At 49.4% G+C, this 17,059-nt stretch overlaps 1 protein-coding gene across 2 annotated transcripts; it reads left to right on the top strand.

Annotated features, from left to right (window-relative positions):
* The first annotated feature begins 3,701 nt into the window (after positions 1-3,701).
* HBEGF (heparin binding EGF like growth factor) lies at positions 3,702-16,630 on the top strand. 2 transcript variants are annotated; one of them, XM_043576298.1, is made up of 6 exons: positions 3,702-4,112; positions 4,300-4,473; positions 7,526-7,703; positions 13,120-13,275; positions 14,075-14,165; positions 15,205-16,630. In XM_043576298.1, exons 1-5 carry the CDS (start codon positions 4,067-4,069, stop codon positions 14,145-14,147), a joined length of 627 nt encoding a protein of 208 aa, XP_043432233.1. In that variant the 5' UTR covers positions 3,702-4,066; the 3' UTR covers positions 14,148-14,165; positions 15,205-16,630. The 2 variants fall into 2 exon arrangements, with proteins under 2 accessions (XP_043432233.1, XP_043432140.1); XM_043576205.1 differs by having other exon boundaries at positions 3,781-4,112; positions 15,114-16,630.
* The last annotated feature ends 429 nt before the right edge of the window (positions 16,631-17,059 follow it).

Here is a 17,059-nt window from a genome sequence, read left to right as displayed (position 1 = left end):
GTTAAGGGCAGTGTTGAGCTTAAGAACACAGGCCCAAGAAAAAAGGAAGGAATTCAAATTGAGGCCTAGATTCTCACTAGCTGGGTGACCTTGGACTGTTACCTGTTTTAGCTTTAGCCCCTTAAAGGATGGAGGAATATCTAGTCTGAGGGCAATTATGAGGCTCATGCAAGAAAATGTGTGTGAGGTGTTGAGCACAGAAGTATCCTTGCCAAAAGTGCCTCTGCCTCTGCCTCAGAGGTTCAGATTTTGTTCAGATGCTCGGTATGTTACCCCAGTGAATCATACAGACCGGTGCTTCTGAACCTGGCTGATGTCAGGATTACCGACAAAAGTATAAATACCTGGGCCCCACCCCAGGAGGTTTTTGAATTAGGAGGACTGGGAGGAGCTTGGACCTTTTTATCTTTAATACATTCCCAGGTAATGCTGCTGCACAGCCAGGTTTGCAGGAACCAATCTACTAACATAGACATCTCAGCCACATTGGACAAGGGTTTCAGGCTGGTTCCCGCTCCAAGTCCCTTTCTCCCCTTTCTTCTCACCGCCAGTACACCTTGCTCCCACCTCCTCCCCCTCGGTTTGTGAGTCCTCTCCCCAAATCAAGGTCTGTATGGCTTAGCAGTGAGTCAGTGTCCCATGGAGCCTGTCTTTCCAGAGACCAGGGAACCTAGCACGGGGCTGGAGATTAGGATGCCAGGATTTCTGCTCTGGATTTGCCTCCTTGTGACTCACTGGTGGCCCAGAGCCAGTCTCCAAGCCTCAGTTTGTTCATGTTCCATAGACACTTGGGGGAAATGGAGTGCCCTGTTTGGACTCTGCTTCCTTAGGAGTTTATCCACGGCACTTGACAGCTGGAGAGCAAGTGAAGGAGGAGGACATGAAAAATCCTGCATAGTTGTGCTTTCCCATCAACATCTATTTGATGCTCACAGGGATAGAGAATAAAGCCCAGCATCTACCTCAGCCTGTAATGTCTTCTGTTATCTGTCCCTAGCCTTTGCTTCAGTGTCACCTCATATCCATCCTTCCTTTCTGGCCTTCTTGCTGTTCCCTGAATGCTCCAATTTGTTCCCACTTTAGTTTTTGCACGATTTGCATGACTTGGAATGCTTTTGCAATGGATGACCACAAGTCTGTTTCCTTCTTTTTACTCGGGCCTCAGCCTACATGTCACCTGCTCAGAGAGGACTTTGCTGATCAGTCACCAAATCTCAAGTGTCATCTCAGGCACTGGGACACATCATCCTACAGGATATCATTGTATTTTAACTTTCCTTATAACGTTTGTAATTGTATCTGCTTTTCCTTTTTTATTTACTTAATACGTTGCCTGTCTCCCTTTCTGTAGAACATAAGCTCCCTGAGAACATATTCTTAGTCGTCTTGTTTACTGCTGTGTCCCTAGTGCCTGAAAAGCATTCAGTGTATGTTTGTGGAATAAAGACGACAATGAGGCTGCCCCAGCGTGAATCGTGATTCTTTTTTTTTTTTTTTTTTTTTTTGGTCAGAGGACACTCAAGGTTCTCAGAGGGGAAGTGACTGTCCCAAAATTATTCCAGGCCTTTTGTCTTCTTTTTCCATGCCCTTCCCGTAAGACCTGGCTGACACGCAAACCAAGGTGGGGTGAGGCTCCTAGGTGTGATGAAAGCTTGGAGTTGCCCCATGAATGGGGCTAAGGCTGATGTGGAGGTGAGAAGGCGGAAGGACAGAGCATGCAAAGGGAGAGGCAGGCTGGGACAGGAGAGCGGGGTGTGAACCTGGCAGCAGGGGGGGGGGGAAGGGGGTGACTTGGCTGTGTGTCAGGAAGTGTTTCCCTCCGCCCTCCCCTGGGGAGAGCCCTGACCCTAAGGTGGCTTGGTTTGGGGGAAGGAGGTGGTCAGGCAGCTGCTGAGAACTAAGGTGTGGCCTGGGTGGTGATCATCCAGAGAGGTACTAATGATCACCCAGAAGAATAATCCCAAAGTGGCACTTGGCCAAATAGGTGATAGGTGAGCTTCCGCCCGATACCAGCCCAACATATAGCCTCAGACCTGGGGAGAATGGAGAGAAAAGAGACTTCTAAGGGAATGGAGTAGTCAGGATAGAATGCCTAGTGATAATAAGATGACAGGTCACATTTACTGAGGGCTTATAATAAGACTGGCAGTGTACTTACTGCTTTATATATGTTTCTTTGTAAAGTCTTTATTTTTTTTAAGTTTATTTATTTGCTTTTGAGAGAGAGAGAGAGAGAGAGAGAGAGAGAGAGAGAGAGAGAGAGAAAGAGCAAGCATGAGCAGGGGAGGAGCCAAGAGAGGGGGAGACAGAGAATCCCAAGCAGGCTCCTTGATTTCAGCACAGAGCCTGATTCGAGGCTCGAACTCACAAACCATGAGATCATAACCTGAGCCAAAACCGAGAGTTGGATGCTTAACCAACTGGGCCACCCAGGTGTCCCTCTTCATTCAATCTTTAAAAAGTTCTCTATAAAATACACATTATTATCATTCCCATTTGAGAGATTTGGAAATTGAGGCACAGTGAGATTAAATATCTTGTTCACACTCACTCAATAAGTGGCAAGGTCAATATTCCAACTTGGATCTGTAGTGATTCCAGATAGTGATTTCCATAGTGTTTCCTATGGAAACCTAAGCCTGGGAGTGGTTGCTAGGGGCAAGTCAAGAGGGCAGATCCCCTGCAAAAGTGGAGACGGAGAGAGACAGTGGGATAGCCTGTGTATAAATAGGAGGCCTGTTTTTATCCCTACACATGGGCTGAATCAGGCAAGCAGCTCTATCTGGCACAATCTGAGGGCTCTGAATGCCAACCCAGCCCTATGTCATACAACTCCCTCCCCAGTACGTCCCTGGGAGCTGAAATATCTACTGGGAGAGTAATTTCTTTGGGTCAGGACACTGACTGCCGAAGACCCCTGTAAAAACACATAGGTTGGAAGAGAAACGCATCAATCTCCTGGCACCTGTTGAAAATAGCAACTTAGGTTAACCAGCTGGGTCCTGTGGAAGAAGGTCTCAGTTTTTACGTTGGAGAAGAAAGTGCTGTTCCAAGTCAAAAAAAAAAAAAAAAAAAAAAGTATGAGGCTTGCTGCACAACCGTTGTCTTTCCAATCCCAGAAGCCTGGGAATTATAATCCATAGTTCAAAAATCTTAATGAAGACTTTATCCCCCTGCGAGAAACATGGAGGGAAGCCACTCTAGCTGCTGGAGGAATACTAACTTCCTTTGTTTTTGCTGCAACTGCAACTCTGATTACTTGTAGCTCATGAGACCTGCTGCCATTCGTGTGTCTAATTTTTTTCATGCGTCTAATTTTTAAACGATAAAATAAATTATCATTTACTATTTGCTGTATTGCTAGGCAAAAAAGGAAGTGTCTCCTTTCAGAAGGTGACATGGGTGCAGATCCCTGGTTTGGAGCAGGGATGGCTGGAGGGACCAGCCTGGAACCAGCGCAGAAAGAGAGGTGTCCAAGGGCAGAGCGTAGCAGTCACAAGGCTGCAGCGCGACAAGCGTCTGGGGAAAGGTAGGAACTAGTCCCCGCCACCTGCCGGTCAGTAGCACTACCCACAGCCTGGCGACGGCTGCCCTGGCCTTGTCCCAAAATATGTGAGCGCCGCCCCCTACTCCCGCCCCTTCCCCCGCCGCGCCCGCGGAGTGGGGGGCTGTGGGGGTTGCGCGGCCGGCGCCGGGAGCCAGGCGAGCGGCCCAGCGCGGGAGGGGGGGAGAGGGCGGGGCGGAGCTTCGGCGCCTCCCAGAGCCTTATTCCCAGCCGCGCGCCGGGAATCGTTCAGTCGACCGAGGGACCTGCGGGTGGCGCGTGGCTGGCCAACCTAACCGAGACGCAAGGGCTTGGGCGGGCGGACTGACTGAGCAATCGGACAGACGCCCGGCGGCCGCTAGCTCCACGCAGGTCCCAGCCAGGCTTGCACCCAGAGGCCCGCAGCAGACCGTACCGGGCGCAATCTCCTGCGCTCCGCCCGCCCGGGCTCCCGTGCCAGCGCCCCGTGGCCGCCGCCTCCAAAGTGATTGCTGCCTCGCCGCCTCCGCCGGGTCCAGGACCATGAAGCTGCTGCCGTCGGTGGTACTGAAGGTCTTTCTGGCTGCAGGTGAGAGGGCTGCCAACGCCCCCGGAGGTCGGGGGGTTGGGGACACTGTGCTGGGGGCACGGGGGAAGGTCGCTGCGGCGACCCCAGCGCGGGCCACTTGGTGGGGCCCGTGCTCCCTGGCGGACGGGCGCCAGCATTGGTGCGTGGTGACCGCGGGGTCTAATGCGGCCTTGCCCCTCACCCGCAGTGCTCTCGGCATTGGTAACTGGCGAGAGCCTGGAGCGGCTTCGAAGAGGACTGGCAGCTGGAACCAGCAACCTGGACTCTCCCACTGAATCAACAGACCAGCTGCTGCCCTCGGGAGGCAGCCGGGGCAGGGAAGTCCTGGACTTGGAAGAGACAGACCTGGACCTTTTCAGAGGTGGGTGTGAGGGCTCCCCACCCTCGGACCCCAGTGGGCAATTGAAAAATAAGTGGATACAGGATTCATGCTGTTTGGGCACACTTGTGGGTTGGAGGTATTCATGGAGGACTTCAAGGAAAAGCTGCGGGGCCTGACAAGCATACTGGGGGATTCTGAAATGTGGGTCCCAGGGTTTTTCTTGCTGTTGAATTTCACATGCCGAGTTGCTGCCCTTCTGGGCACATTGAGAAGGCAGGGTCTGGGGTCTTGTACATTCCTCTGGGGTAAGCTGGAGTAAGGAACAAGTCATGATTGAGATGCTTTCCCTAGAGTTTCTATACAAAAATGGGTGCAAGTCTTGATTCCTATATCCAATGGCTATAATGTATAAAATGACAGAGGTGGAGGTCCTAGGAATATAGTAGGTGTGTAGTCTTCTCCATCTACCTGTCTCCAGGTTGCAGAAACAGAGGGGAATGAGGAACACTTGGCCCCCCAGGTGAGGCCAGCACCTCCTGGGGAGGCTATGAATGGTGGACACTAAGTCCTTAGGGAGATATACAGAAATGCTGTGTGTCCACAAATCCTACACAAAGCCTGGAGACCTCCTGACCATCCTGAGTCCTTGAGAGAGACTCCAAGGGAGGAAGGGCCAGGTGGGATCCTCCAACCAGCAGATGTGGCTGTGGTTGAGTACTGGCACAGGGCAGAGTCCAGAGTCTCCAGCATTGCCCACTGCCCTGCCCCAGGCCACCTGCAGTGATTCTTGAGGGTGGAGCAGGGATCGAGCCTTGGGGCCCCAGAGTTACTGTATTTGGTTGGAAAGATACCCACCTGTTCTAGCCCTGCTGCTAGGCCGGCTCCTCAGCCACCGTTCCCTCTCCTTACCCAGAACTTCCCTCAGGTGCTGTCTCTGCTTGTATAAATCAAGGGTCAGCTCTAAAGCTGAGCCTGGGCTGCCACCCTTCGTCTCCTCATAGTAGCCTTCTTGGGCCACCCTGGCCGGAACAACCTGGATTCTCCTAGCCCTCTCCTCCTAGTCAGGGCAGAGCTGGGCTGTGACTCACCCTCCACCCACACGGCTGCTCCTCATACCTCTGCAAACCTGACTCACTGCTCCCTGTCCCTGGCAAGAGCCTGTCTGTCACCCTGTCACTCTCTTCCTCCCCTCTCTGATTGACTTGGCCCTCCTGCCACAATTTCACCACGGCTCTGGTCACTCGATTCCTCTGAGCATCTGCCTCACCTGAGCTCTGAAGGTGCTTGGGTCTGCACCAGAGGAAACTGAGGACTACTGCACCTGCCTGCTTTCCCTTCTCTTGGCTTTGCTAGGTGAGGTCTGAGGATCCTATCATCTAAAATGAATAGCCATTACCATTTATTAAGTACCTACTGTGTTCTAGGCACTCATTATGCTATTGTGGGTTAATTAATCCTGTAGCAACCCTCTCAGATTGAACTCCTGCTATCCACTACTCACTAAGAACCCCAAGGTTCAGAGAGAGTAAGCCATTTGCCCAAGATCGCAGGAATGAAATTAGAGCACAGATCTGCTGACTTCAGAGCCCATTCATTGTTTCATTCCTGGTTCAACATCCCAGGTGCTCTAGACTTGTCCAGGGGAAGGGACAAGGGTGTATGAGGCACCTTCTATATTGGGAAAGAATACAGGACATGGATGGAGTCCAGAGACCACATTTCTGATCTCAACCCTGCATGACTTTTACCAAGTCATGCCTTTGGGGACCTCAGGTTTTTTATCTGAAAGTGGAAAGCCATGATATCCTTTCTTTTTTGTATATATTATTTTTTTTTAACATTTATTTCTTTTCAAGAGAGAGAGAAAGTGCAAGTGGGGGAGGAGCATAGAGAGGGAGACAGAGGATCCAATGCAAGCTGTGCGCTATGAGCACAGAGCCCAACGTAGGGCTCAGACTCACAAACCGTGAGATCATAACCTGGGCCTAAATCAAGAGTCAGCTGCTCATCTGACTGAGCCACCCAGGCGCCCCCATGATATTCTTTCAAGTCACTTCCAGCTTGAGGATCCTGAGTCTCTAATCTAATATGTGATGTTCACCCTTCTGCCAGACACATGGCTACAGCCATGGAGAGTGGGCACATTTTTTTCTGCTGGGGGCAGGGGATGGGGGGACTGGCATCAGACCCCTGATGGGCTGATGGGTGTAGCCCATAGTCAGTCCCAGCTGGATGTGTGAGGCTATTTTTCCCCCTTTGAAGTGTGGAAAGAATGGGGGGGGGGGGGAGTCATCATTGTTCCAGTTCCTTCTGGATAGTTCCTTACTTTCCATATTTCTCCCCCTTGTATACACCATACTCCCCATCCTGGAAAACTATAAATGGGACATTAGGGGATAAATGTAAATAGACATTTGAGAGAAGTGATGAGCTGCAAAGGGCACAGAGCAGGGTAAATATTCTGCTTGAAGTCAAAAAAGCAAGGCCCTGACCAGGCATGGCCTGCTTGTGGTCCCCAAGCCTGGCTCTGGCCTGAGCTCATGGTACCCTGGTGCTAATAGGTGCCTCAGAGGGGGCCACCTGGACATGTACACTGTTGTTATTTTAGGAGCCCCCCCCCCAAAAAAAAAAAAACCCCTTCCAAGTACCTTCTCCAGAAGCAATTTTTATCTCTGACACTGTCTTCCTGCAAGTGGGTCACTGAGTGCAGCATCAGGAAATGAGGCTGATTTAAGGCCAAAATAGAACCAAGTGGGTGTGGAGGAGTAGATGGGGACGGACGGTGGAGTGAGGTTGGTAGAAATGCCCCGTCAGCTGCAGTTACTCAATAGAAGCTAACATTGTTAGAATGAAGTTCTTAAACTGAGTTTGCGAAATGTGTTCCTTGGGACCCCTGTAGCCTCTACTTCCTCCTCTGCTTTCTGGTTGTTCTGCCCAGTCCTCCTGTATCCCCTGGGAGGCACTGAGCCAAGGGGTCTACCCAAGTCTTCTCACTTCAGGTGGGGTCACAGAGTATGTTTTCCGTCCAGACATGGATGGAATTCTTAACCCCAGGAAAGTCAAAACTTAACAGGGTACTTTTCTCCTGCAGCTGCTTTCTCCTCCAAGCCACAGCCTCTGGTGACACCCAGCAAGGAGGAGCGTGGGAAAAAAAAGAAGAAAGGCAAGGGGTTAGGGAGGAAGAGAGACCCATGTCTTCGGAAATACAAGGACTTCTGCATCCACGGAGAGTGCAAATACGTGAAGGAGCTCCGGGCTCCATCCTGCATGTAAGTGTCCCTTTCCGGGCTGACTCTCCTCAGCACACTCTTTGTCAGTCACGTGGCTGTTCCTCGTTGTCACTGTTCCTTGAATTCATAATTCTACTCAGTTTCTTCTCAATCTTTAGGCGGAAGTTGGGAGGAGGGGAAATATTTTTAGTCAGCGGAAGGGGCTCTCCCCCGCATAGGATGTAATTTCCTGTGGTGTAGGTTTGTGACGCTCTTTCATCCTTGGGGACATTTCCTGCTTGCTCCAGACACGAGCATATGGCTAGGAGAGCTTATACCTGCAGGCAGGTCCTTCATTCCTACCTTATGCCCTACTCCAGATGGGAGAAGCCAATAGGACACATGGCAGAGTAGGCTTCCTGGGGGGGAGTGGAGCTCCTGTGGCCTCCTTTCCCAAGCCCTGCAGGCAGGTATGAGGTGCAGTCAGACTCACACTGTGCAGATGTGTGCGCTTGGACATATGTCCACTCATATGAGTGAGCACATATGGATTGATTTGAAGGAACGGCGGGACTCTACAGGAAGTGATCATCATGAGAGCAGGGAGAAGCCCCTCCTCTCTTCTTCCTCATCCCAGCAAGGGCCAGGAGGTGGGGGACATGGTAGGTATTGGCCTTTGGCCATGGAAGTGGGAGAACACTTCCTTTGTGCCAGATTAACAGGAAATGGAACCCAACCCAGTAGGCATCAGCCCCTGGTCAGGCAGCACCACCCCTTCCCTGGGTGGAAGGGCCATGGGTTCCGCAGCTATTCTGCTAGGCCAAACCCAGCAAACGGCAGCCTTGGCGACCCCTCAGGGGTGACGGCACAGCCATGCTTTCTGGCAGGCATAATGTCGCCACTGTGCCTGAGGCCAACACCCACATCAGACTACAGACATCCACTCTTCCTCTGGACACAAGGTCCCTACAAAGGACAGTCTTTGTGACCTGGGAGACTCTGGACAGGGCCAGGAGATGATTAGGTGCACACCACCTCTCAACCTGTCAAAAAGGCTGACTGCCTGGCATCTCTTCTGTTGTGACTGGTAAAGATCCCTTGTTTTTTTAAAGTTTCCTTGTCCTGTCTGATCTCACATAGCAAAGCTGCCCTATATTTGGCAGTTGGCAAGACATCACTCTACCCTGTCCATGATCACTTGTGTGTCCTCTCCTATAACGCCCTTGTCAGGAGCTTGGTATTGGAGGGAGTTGCTTTAGAGTAACATAGACAGTCCTCATAGGGTCTTGGGATAGGGTAGGGAATATTTGTCTTAAATTTGTAAAATGCTGTCATTAGCACAGGGTGGAGGCAGTGACTCTGAGGGTAGGCAAGATGGATTGAGGCCAGGAATCTGTCTGGGCCAAACTGATCCAGAGCTTTGGTGGGTGGTCTTCCACTGCTCAGCTGAGAACCTTTGTAAGGCTGCTGTCCTAGAGGGCTGGGCTTGACCCACCAGCTAAGGCCAGTAGATAAGGGTGCCCAGAGCTAAGGTGGCCCTAGGGATAGTGATGATATTCATGATGATGCCTTCTCTCCTTTGCCCCGTAACTTCACTATTAACATTTAATATGAGCTGAGCCCTGCAGGTATGTGTTGAGTGCCTACTTGGTGCCAACTATTCTAGGGGATAGGGAATTACAGTCATGTCCTAGGATTCTCAAAAGCCCTAGGGAAGTTGGCAAGGGCTTGCTATCTCTAGTTGAAAGGTAAGGAAACTAGAGCCAGGAAGTAGGAAGTGATTTGCCTGAGATCAACAGCTAAATAAGTGGATGGAAACAGGACAGGGATTCAGGTGCCTGACTTCCATTCCAGCGTGCTTTTCATGCCCCCAGGCTGTATTGTATGTTGGCCTGTGTCCTTCTTCCCTATCTGTCCTTACAGAGTTTGAATAGGATTTTATAGAGGGCAGCTGTTATGTTAGAGGTATCTTAAGGCTTTTACTAGCCTAAGGGCATGCCAACCTGATTTGAAGACCTTGTCTCTGCTTCCTAAGCAGATTTTCAAGGGGCTGGATTCAGTGTCTGATTTGGCTGCCCTCCTCACTCCGGCCTTTGGTACTCTGGGCAGAATGCAGCAAGAAGACACATAGTTCCTGGTTTGGGCAAATGTGATATCTGGTCACCTACCTTTGGGGCCCTTTGTTGCTCCTCCTTCCCTCTAGACCCAGGAACCACCAGCTAGGGTGTGTTCAGGCTGCCCTTGTGAGCTTGAGGCTAGCTGGCTTCCTAAGCCGGTCCTCCACAGCCACCATTCACAGGAAAGCCCTTTTGTGTCACCAGCCAAACGCTGCCCTCAAAGAGCAGTTTCCTGGGGCTCCTAACTAGCTGCTGACCCAGCAACTGGCTGTGAAGTTTCCTGTGGCTGGAGGAAACCTTGGGGCAGTCAGGCTGAGGAGAACTCAGTTGGAAGAGAAATGGGTCTGGAGCCTCCCCTTGGCCTCATTGGCCAGATCCTGAAAAGGGATGGTGAGCCCCTTCTCTTTGGCTCCATCTGACTTTGGCCACCCATACCTCAGGGCAGTACCCTCTGGCGTCTAATGATACAATAAGTCACAGTTTGGTGAGACTTGGTCTTTTGCTAAGTGATTTTACCTGTATATTCTCATTTGATCTCAAAATACGCTAGTGAGGCGGGTGTTTATTATTCTTGTGTTTCACATGAGGAAACCAAAGCTTACAAAGGTAAAAGTAACTTGCTCAAGATCACTTGGCTAGAAATAGCAGTGGGACTGATCTGGAACTCATGTATTCTGACATCCAAACTGGAGAAACCCAGTTTGGAAGATGTCTTTAGACCCTAGAGGGTTTTAACTTCTATTGTAACACAAATTCTGAAATGGGTCACAAACATTGGTAGGAGGAACATGTTCCAGTTTGGTGGGTTGCTGGCTCTGGGTAAGACACATGATCTTGCCCCCACCCAGGATGCTTGGAACGTTCTCATCCCCCCTCCTTCCCAGGGGAAGCCAGGAGTCATCTGCAAAGGGAGGGGGAGGTGGGTAATATTAGGATGTTTACATTATTATCCTTTTGACTCAGGGTGGGGGTGGAGGGATTATGTAACTGAATTGCAGGACTCTGAGGCCAAGCTTTATTTCTATCATCTGAGTAACTACCTGTGGGGTTTGAGTGATGGCTGAAAGTGAAAAACAGACTGAGCTTCGGCTTCCCTTCCCCCGAGGGAGCACAGTCTCTGAAGTTATCTAGACTGCTGGGTTGAATCCTGGCTTTACCACTCACTAGCTGTGTAACCTTGGGCAAATTAGCTAAACAACTTAAGCCTCAGTCTCTCCATCTTTAAAATGGGGGTAGTAGCTCCTACTTCAGAGAGATGTTTTTAAGATTAAATGAAATGATTCTTTTTTTTTTAAGTTTATTTATTTATTTTGAGAGAAAGAGAGAGAGAGAGGCAGAGAGAGGAGAGAGAGAATCCCAAGCATGCTCTGCGCTGTCAGCTTGGAGCCCGACATGGGGCTCAAACCTGTGAACCATGAGCCTAAGTTAAGAGTCAGATGCTTAATTGACTGAGCCACCCAGGAGCCCCTGAAATGATTCTGATAAAGCAATTAGCACAGAGTACTTGGCTCACATAAGCCTTTAATGTTTGGTATTTATTATTCAAGTTAATAATAATAATAGTAAAATAGTAAGTCAAAGAGCAGGGTCAGACTGCCCCAGGAACCCATCACCTCATCAGATATGTGTTTCCTTGGGGTAGCCTGCATTGTTCAGAGTAGAAAGAATCATGAATTGGAATCTGCTATGACTACTTTCTAGTCTTAGCCTTGTTGCTTTTTAGTTGTGTTACTTTTGGCAAATCACAATCCCTCTGACCCTTAATCTTACTCTTTCAATCTGTAAAATGGGTCTGTACCTGTCTACCAGATGTTGAGTCTCAGCTGAGCTAGCAGGTAAGGCTAGTGTCTTATCAACTGTAAACTGTTATGCAGATGTGATTTCCCAAGGGCACTCCTAAGAGTGTCTTCCATAAGAGCAGGGGGAGGGTTATTGTTTTGCCCACCTTGGCTGATAGAACAGATTAGATTCATGGAGAGGCTGGGTAAAGAGCTGTGTGCCCTGCCATGTGTATATGGGCCTGACCCACATTTTATCCTTCAGTGAGGTGGTTCCCCAAAACACCCAGGAGGATCCAGGGCAGGGAGAGGTGCTTGGCACCCCACAAGCACAGCCTGGCCTGTCTGTTGCTGCCAGGTCTGGAGAGATCTGTTTCCCAGGTGCCTCTCGGCAGAAGGAAGGAATTCCTTGCTCTGAGGCACCATATGCATAATGTACTTCCCAGAGGAGGTGCAGCTCAGGATAGAGGCCCACCAGGTTCTCAGTGCTTCCTTCAGCAAGCTAGTGGCCTAAAGTCCCCAGGCAGACAGTGCCAGTGCAGTTGTGGGTGCAATTGGGGAGCAAACTGAGCTCAGAGTCAGACAAACCAAGACCACACCTCTGCTCTGCTGAGTGACCACTGGGAAGATAGCTCGGCCTTTCTCTAGCACGGGGCTTCCATCTACATCAAAGGGCCTCTCGGGTGCTCAGATAAAGAAAGGAACATGAATGTGCTTGTTCAACTGAACGCACTTCTGAGTCTTCCTAAGAGCTTCCAGGAAGTGCTTTATGTTGGAAGAGGTGGCTGTCATCTGATTTATTTCTCGAGTGTGAAAAGCCAGGGGGTTGTTTCTGACATTCTTCCACACTCTGGCAAGACAGCTGGGCAAGAAGTTACCTTGGTTTGTTTGCTTTGTCCTGTGATGAAGGAGGCCAGATAGCCCAGGGTTCAGAGGTCAAAAGTTGATGTTAAGCTCTCAAGTTGGGCTCTGCACCCAGGGGGAGCTGGGAGTTAAATGGAGGGAACTTGAGAAAAATGACTCCTGGCAAATGAACAGGACCTATTAATAGGCTGGGCCGTGGCTGAGAGGGACTGAATGCTGGAAGCAGTGGTGGAGAAGCCTGGGTTTATTTCTGGGTCAGAGTTGAGGGGCCTCACTAGAGGGAGTGATACTCAGTCCCCTCAGCTCAACCCACCAGCTCATGGGCCTAAGTCTTCTGAAGGCCTTAAACAAAACCTCTTGACACACATGTAATAAATCATCCACACATGGAACGTATCTAGCTAAGACCTTCAAGTCCTCCCTCACTCTTTCCCTGCCTGGAGTGGGAATCTCCAGCCAGACAGCCAGAGGAAATGGAGAAGGGAGTGAGGAATTGGGAAGGAAGGCCACAGAACCTTCAGAAGGGCTCCTCAAAAATCTTCTACTGAATTCCTACTAGAAGGATAGAGGAAGGGCAGGAATCAGGATAGGAATCGGATCAGGGGTTGATAGACTGAGGCTGTGAGGACTGGGGTTTGGCTTAGGTAGATGGGCCATTGCCTATAGAGAGAGGCCAAACCACTAACCTCCTCTCTGCTTTGTTCTGTCTTAAACCAGCTGCCACCCAGGTTACCACGGAGAGAGGTGCCATGGGCTGAGCCTCCCGGTGGAAAACCGCTTATATACTTATGACCATACGACCGTCCTGGCTGTGGTGGCTGTGGTGCTGTCGTCTGTCTGTTTGCTTGTCATCGTGGGGCTTCTCATGTTTCGGTGAGTATTGGGCCCCTGCAGGCTGTTTCTGCGTATCACTTCCATCCTTCCTCCTGGGTCTTCTGCCCGTGATCACATGAGCCTTCCAACCTCCCAAACTCGGGGCTAGGCATTTGACCGACATTCTGGAGTACAGGTTCTCTGGGAACCCGGCTTCTCTGGCATGACATGAATCCGGTGTCCAGAGCACAGGGCAAAAATTGTGAGGCCATAGCAGCTCCTGCTTCTCATAGCAGGCACAGTAACCCATCCATGGATCCACCTCTTCACACAGTTCTTTCTCTTTGCCCTGTTCTTTGGTGGCATTAGTGTGTGGTTTGATAGAGCTTGGGTGGTATATGGTTATTGGTATAGTCTTCTAATTCTGAGGCATCTTGACCCCAGGCCATGTTTCTAGTCCAGGTTATGTTCTAGACTGGGGGAAACCTGCCAAGCACTCTGTGCCTGTTTTCAAGCAATGTAAATTATCTGTCGTGAGACCTGGACCAAGTTGCCTGTCTTTCTGAGGGTTATAATCTTACAGTGATTGTAATCTCTGTCTACCTACCTCATCAGGATGTTGTGAGGATCCTGTAAATGAGGTGAAAGTTCTCAGCAAATTATAGCTTTTGCTGTTAGAGACAGGCATTCCCTGGGGCAAGTTGGGCGTTTGACCAGAGGTCTGTTGGGCTGCCATACCCTCTTGGCTTTTCCAAGTAACGGACAGAACCACCATGGCAGTGTCCTTTAGAAGGATCTTCTCTGGACCCACACCCTATCAAAGCAGGCAAATCTTGCTCACAAAACTTGTCTCCTTCAGGTACCATAGGAGAGGTGGTTATGATGTGGAAAATGAAGAGAAAGTGAAGTTGGGCATGACTACTTCCCACTGAGAGAGACCTGTGCTCAAGGTAATGGTCCATCCTTTGCCCCCTGGCACCATCACCACCTTTCCTAGATCTGTTTCAAGGCATGCTGAATTCTTTTTTTTTTTTAATTTTTTTTAATGTTTATTTATTTTTGAGACAGAGAGAGACAGAGCATGAATGGGGGAGGGGCAGAGAGAGAGGGAGACACAGAATCGGAAGCAGGCTCCAGGTTCTGAGCCATCAGCCCAGAGCCTGACGTGGGGCTCGAACTCATGAACCTCGAGATCATGACCTGAGCTGAAGTCGGACGCTCAACCAACTGAGCCACCCAGGCGCCCCAAGGCATGCTGAATTCTTCTCTTGACCTACGGGTTGGAGGATAGGCTACTGTGGAGTTAGGGTCTCCTTGCAGAATGGTTTTCAAAAAGGTTTTTGGTAGGGGCACCTGGGTGACTCAGTTGGTTAAGCATCTGACTCTTGATTTTGGCTCAAGTCATGATCTCGCAGTTAGTGAGATCAAGTCCCGAGTTGAGCTTTGCTCTGTCAGCATGGAGCCTGCTTGGATTTCTCTCTCTCTCTCTCTCTCTCTCTCTCTCTCTCTCCCTGTCTCTTTGCCCTTCCCCTGTTCACATGTACTCTTTTTCCCTCTCAAAATAAATAAACAACAAAAAAGTTTGTTTATTTTTTTGGGGGGGGGGGCGAGTGCACAAGTGGGGAGGGCAGAGATAGAGGGAGAGATAGAGAGAATCCCAAGCAGGCCCCACACTGCCATTGTGGAGCCCAATGCAGGGCTCATACCCACAAACCACGAGATCATGACCTGAGCTGAAGTCAGACGCTTAACCAACTAAACCACACAGCTGCCCCCGGCCAAAAAGGGTTTCAGTGGGTCATCTCCACTTGGGGTGACAGTTGCCACAGAAATATCCAAGAGAGATACCTGAGACAATAGCATCTTCCATCTTTGTCCCTTCTTCTGCCCCTTCACAGATGATCTTCCTACTTCCTGAGACTGGACCTAGGAAACTCTTAAGACCTATTAACTGGATCCAGCATTAAATGCCTTCCTCTTATGCTTTAGGAATCTTCTGGGGACTGCTACCTCTGAGAAGACACAGCTGATCGTAGACTCTGCAGAGGGAAAGAACGTCACAGCTAGTCAGGAAGATTCCTTCGTCCCCAGTTGCTATCTAGATTGGGCCTCCCATAATTGCTTTGCCAAAATACCAGAGCCTTCAAGTGCCAAACTGAATGTGTCAAAATGGGATCTTGATCAGAAGAAAGCAAAAGTGAGAGACCTTCATGCCCTTCGGATTCTCTCCACCAAACCCCACTTATCCCCATAAGTTTGTTTAAACACTTAACTTCTGGATTAAGATGCCAGTTAAATTCCATATGCTCCAGGATCTTTGACTGATAAAAAAAGAAGGAGAGGAAGAAGGAAAGATTTGTGGATTGGAAGAGAGTAATAAAGATTGAGAAGCCATGTACTCAAGTAGCCACCAAGGGATCTGCCATTTGGACCCTCTAGCGCTGGATTTGATGAGCTAACTGTGAAATACCACAAGCCTGAGAACTCTGAATTTTGGGACTTCTACCCAGATGGAAAAATAACAACTATTTTTTGTTTGTTTGTTTGTAAGATGCCTCTTAAATTATATATTTATTTTATTCTATGTATGTTAATTTATTTAGTTTTTAACAATCTAACAATAATATTTCAAGTGCCTAGCCTGTTACTTTGGCAATTTCCTGGCCCTCCACCTTATATGCCCCACCATCTGGCTCAGCATCGCACCCCTCTGCCACAAATCTGAGATGGTTCTGTGACCCATCTGTAGTCATCTATTATCTGTCCACGTTTCCAAAGACCTTCCGCAATCACAGTACCAAAGGGGGAGGTCTGTAGGTCAGGATATAGGAGTTAACTTTGTCAGATCCACTCTATGAGTTGGACTGCAGTCTTGCCTAGGCGATTTTGTCTACTGTTTGTGTTTTGAAAGCCCAAGGTGCTGATGTCAAAGTGTAACAGATACCGGTGTTTCCCTATGTCCTTTCCCTGCCAAATCTCAGAAGAGGTTGGGCTTCTAGCCTACAGCTTTCCTGGCTCCTCACCCCCCCTGGCCCCAGGCCCGCAGAGTGGGCACTCCCTCTTCCCTGTGTCAAGACATTTCTCTTACTCCTGCCATTCTTCTGGTGCTACTCCATGCAGCGGTCAGTGCAGCAGGGGATGATCTAGAGAAGGTATTAGCAAAGAAAAAGGCTGAGGAGGAACAGGAAACATTGGAGCTGTTGTTGTTAATTGATAACCTACCAATTGCTACAGAGTTTGGAGGTGAGGAGGGTTTTTGTGTAAACCCACCCACCTCACCTAAACTAAAAAGGCATGCTGTCATGGCCCCTTCTGGAAGTTTCTGGTGCCATTTCTGAACTGTTACAACTTGTATTTCCAAACCTGGTTCATATTTATATTTTGCAATTCAAATAAAGATAACCCTTACTCCATAGATTTCTGTCTTCTTGTTTTAACTGGGAACTGGTCTAACAGATATTTCCTAAGCCCTGACTCAACATTAGGCTCTATGCCAGGCCTTTTTATGTACACTATCTCAGTATCCCTGACAACATTGTGATGGAGGTACTATCATTGTCCCATTTTTCCAAAAGAGAAAACTGAAGCTCTTGGTCAGAAGAAAGCAAAAGTGGGAGCTCAGAGAAGTTATATAACTTGCCTGAAGATACACAGTTCGTAAGTGACAGAGCTGGGACTGGCAGTCTGACTCCAATTATTTGTCTTAATGCTTATATTTACTACCTCCGAGACAACAGAGAATAAACCTTTCACATAGAAAGTTTGGCTGGCTGTAACCAGGAAAGACGTCCACCCATTCAGCCAACAGACTCTGGACTCAGAGCCTTGTCCTATGGTGTATATG

Source organism: Prionailurus bengalensis, chromosome A1 (genome assembly GCF_016509475.1).
Source record: "Prionailurus bengalensis isolate Pbe53 chromosome A1, Fcat_Pben_1.1_paternal_pri, whole genome shotgun sequence".
NCBI classification, from domain to species: domain Eukaryota; kingdom Metazoa; phylum Chordata; class Mammalia; order Carnivora; family Felidae; genus Prionailurus; species Prionailurus bengalensis.
Note: the sequence above shows the minus strand (reverse complement) of the source record. Positions and strands in the feature narration are given on the sequence as shown.

Coding starts and splice junctions, on each gene's coding strand:
- HBEGF (XM_043576298.1), top strand. CDS start 4,067: ATGAAGCTGCTGCCGTCGGTGGTACTGAAGGTCTTTCTGGCTGCAG. Junction 4,113..4,299: donor GAAGGTCTTTCTGGCTGCAG/GTGAGAGGGCTG, acceptor CCTCACCCGCAG/TGCTCTCGGCATTGGTAACT. Junction 13,276..14,074: donor GTGGGGCTTCTCATGTTTCG/GTGAGTATTGGG, acceptor TGTCTCCTTCAG/GTACCATAGGAGAGGTGGTT.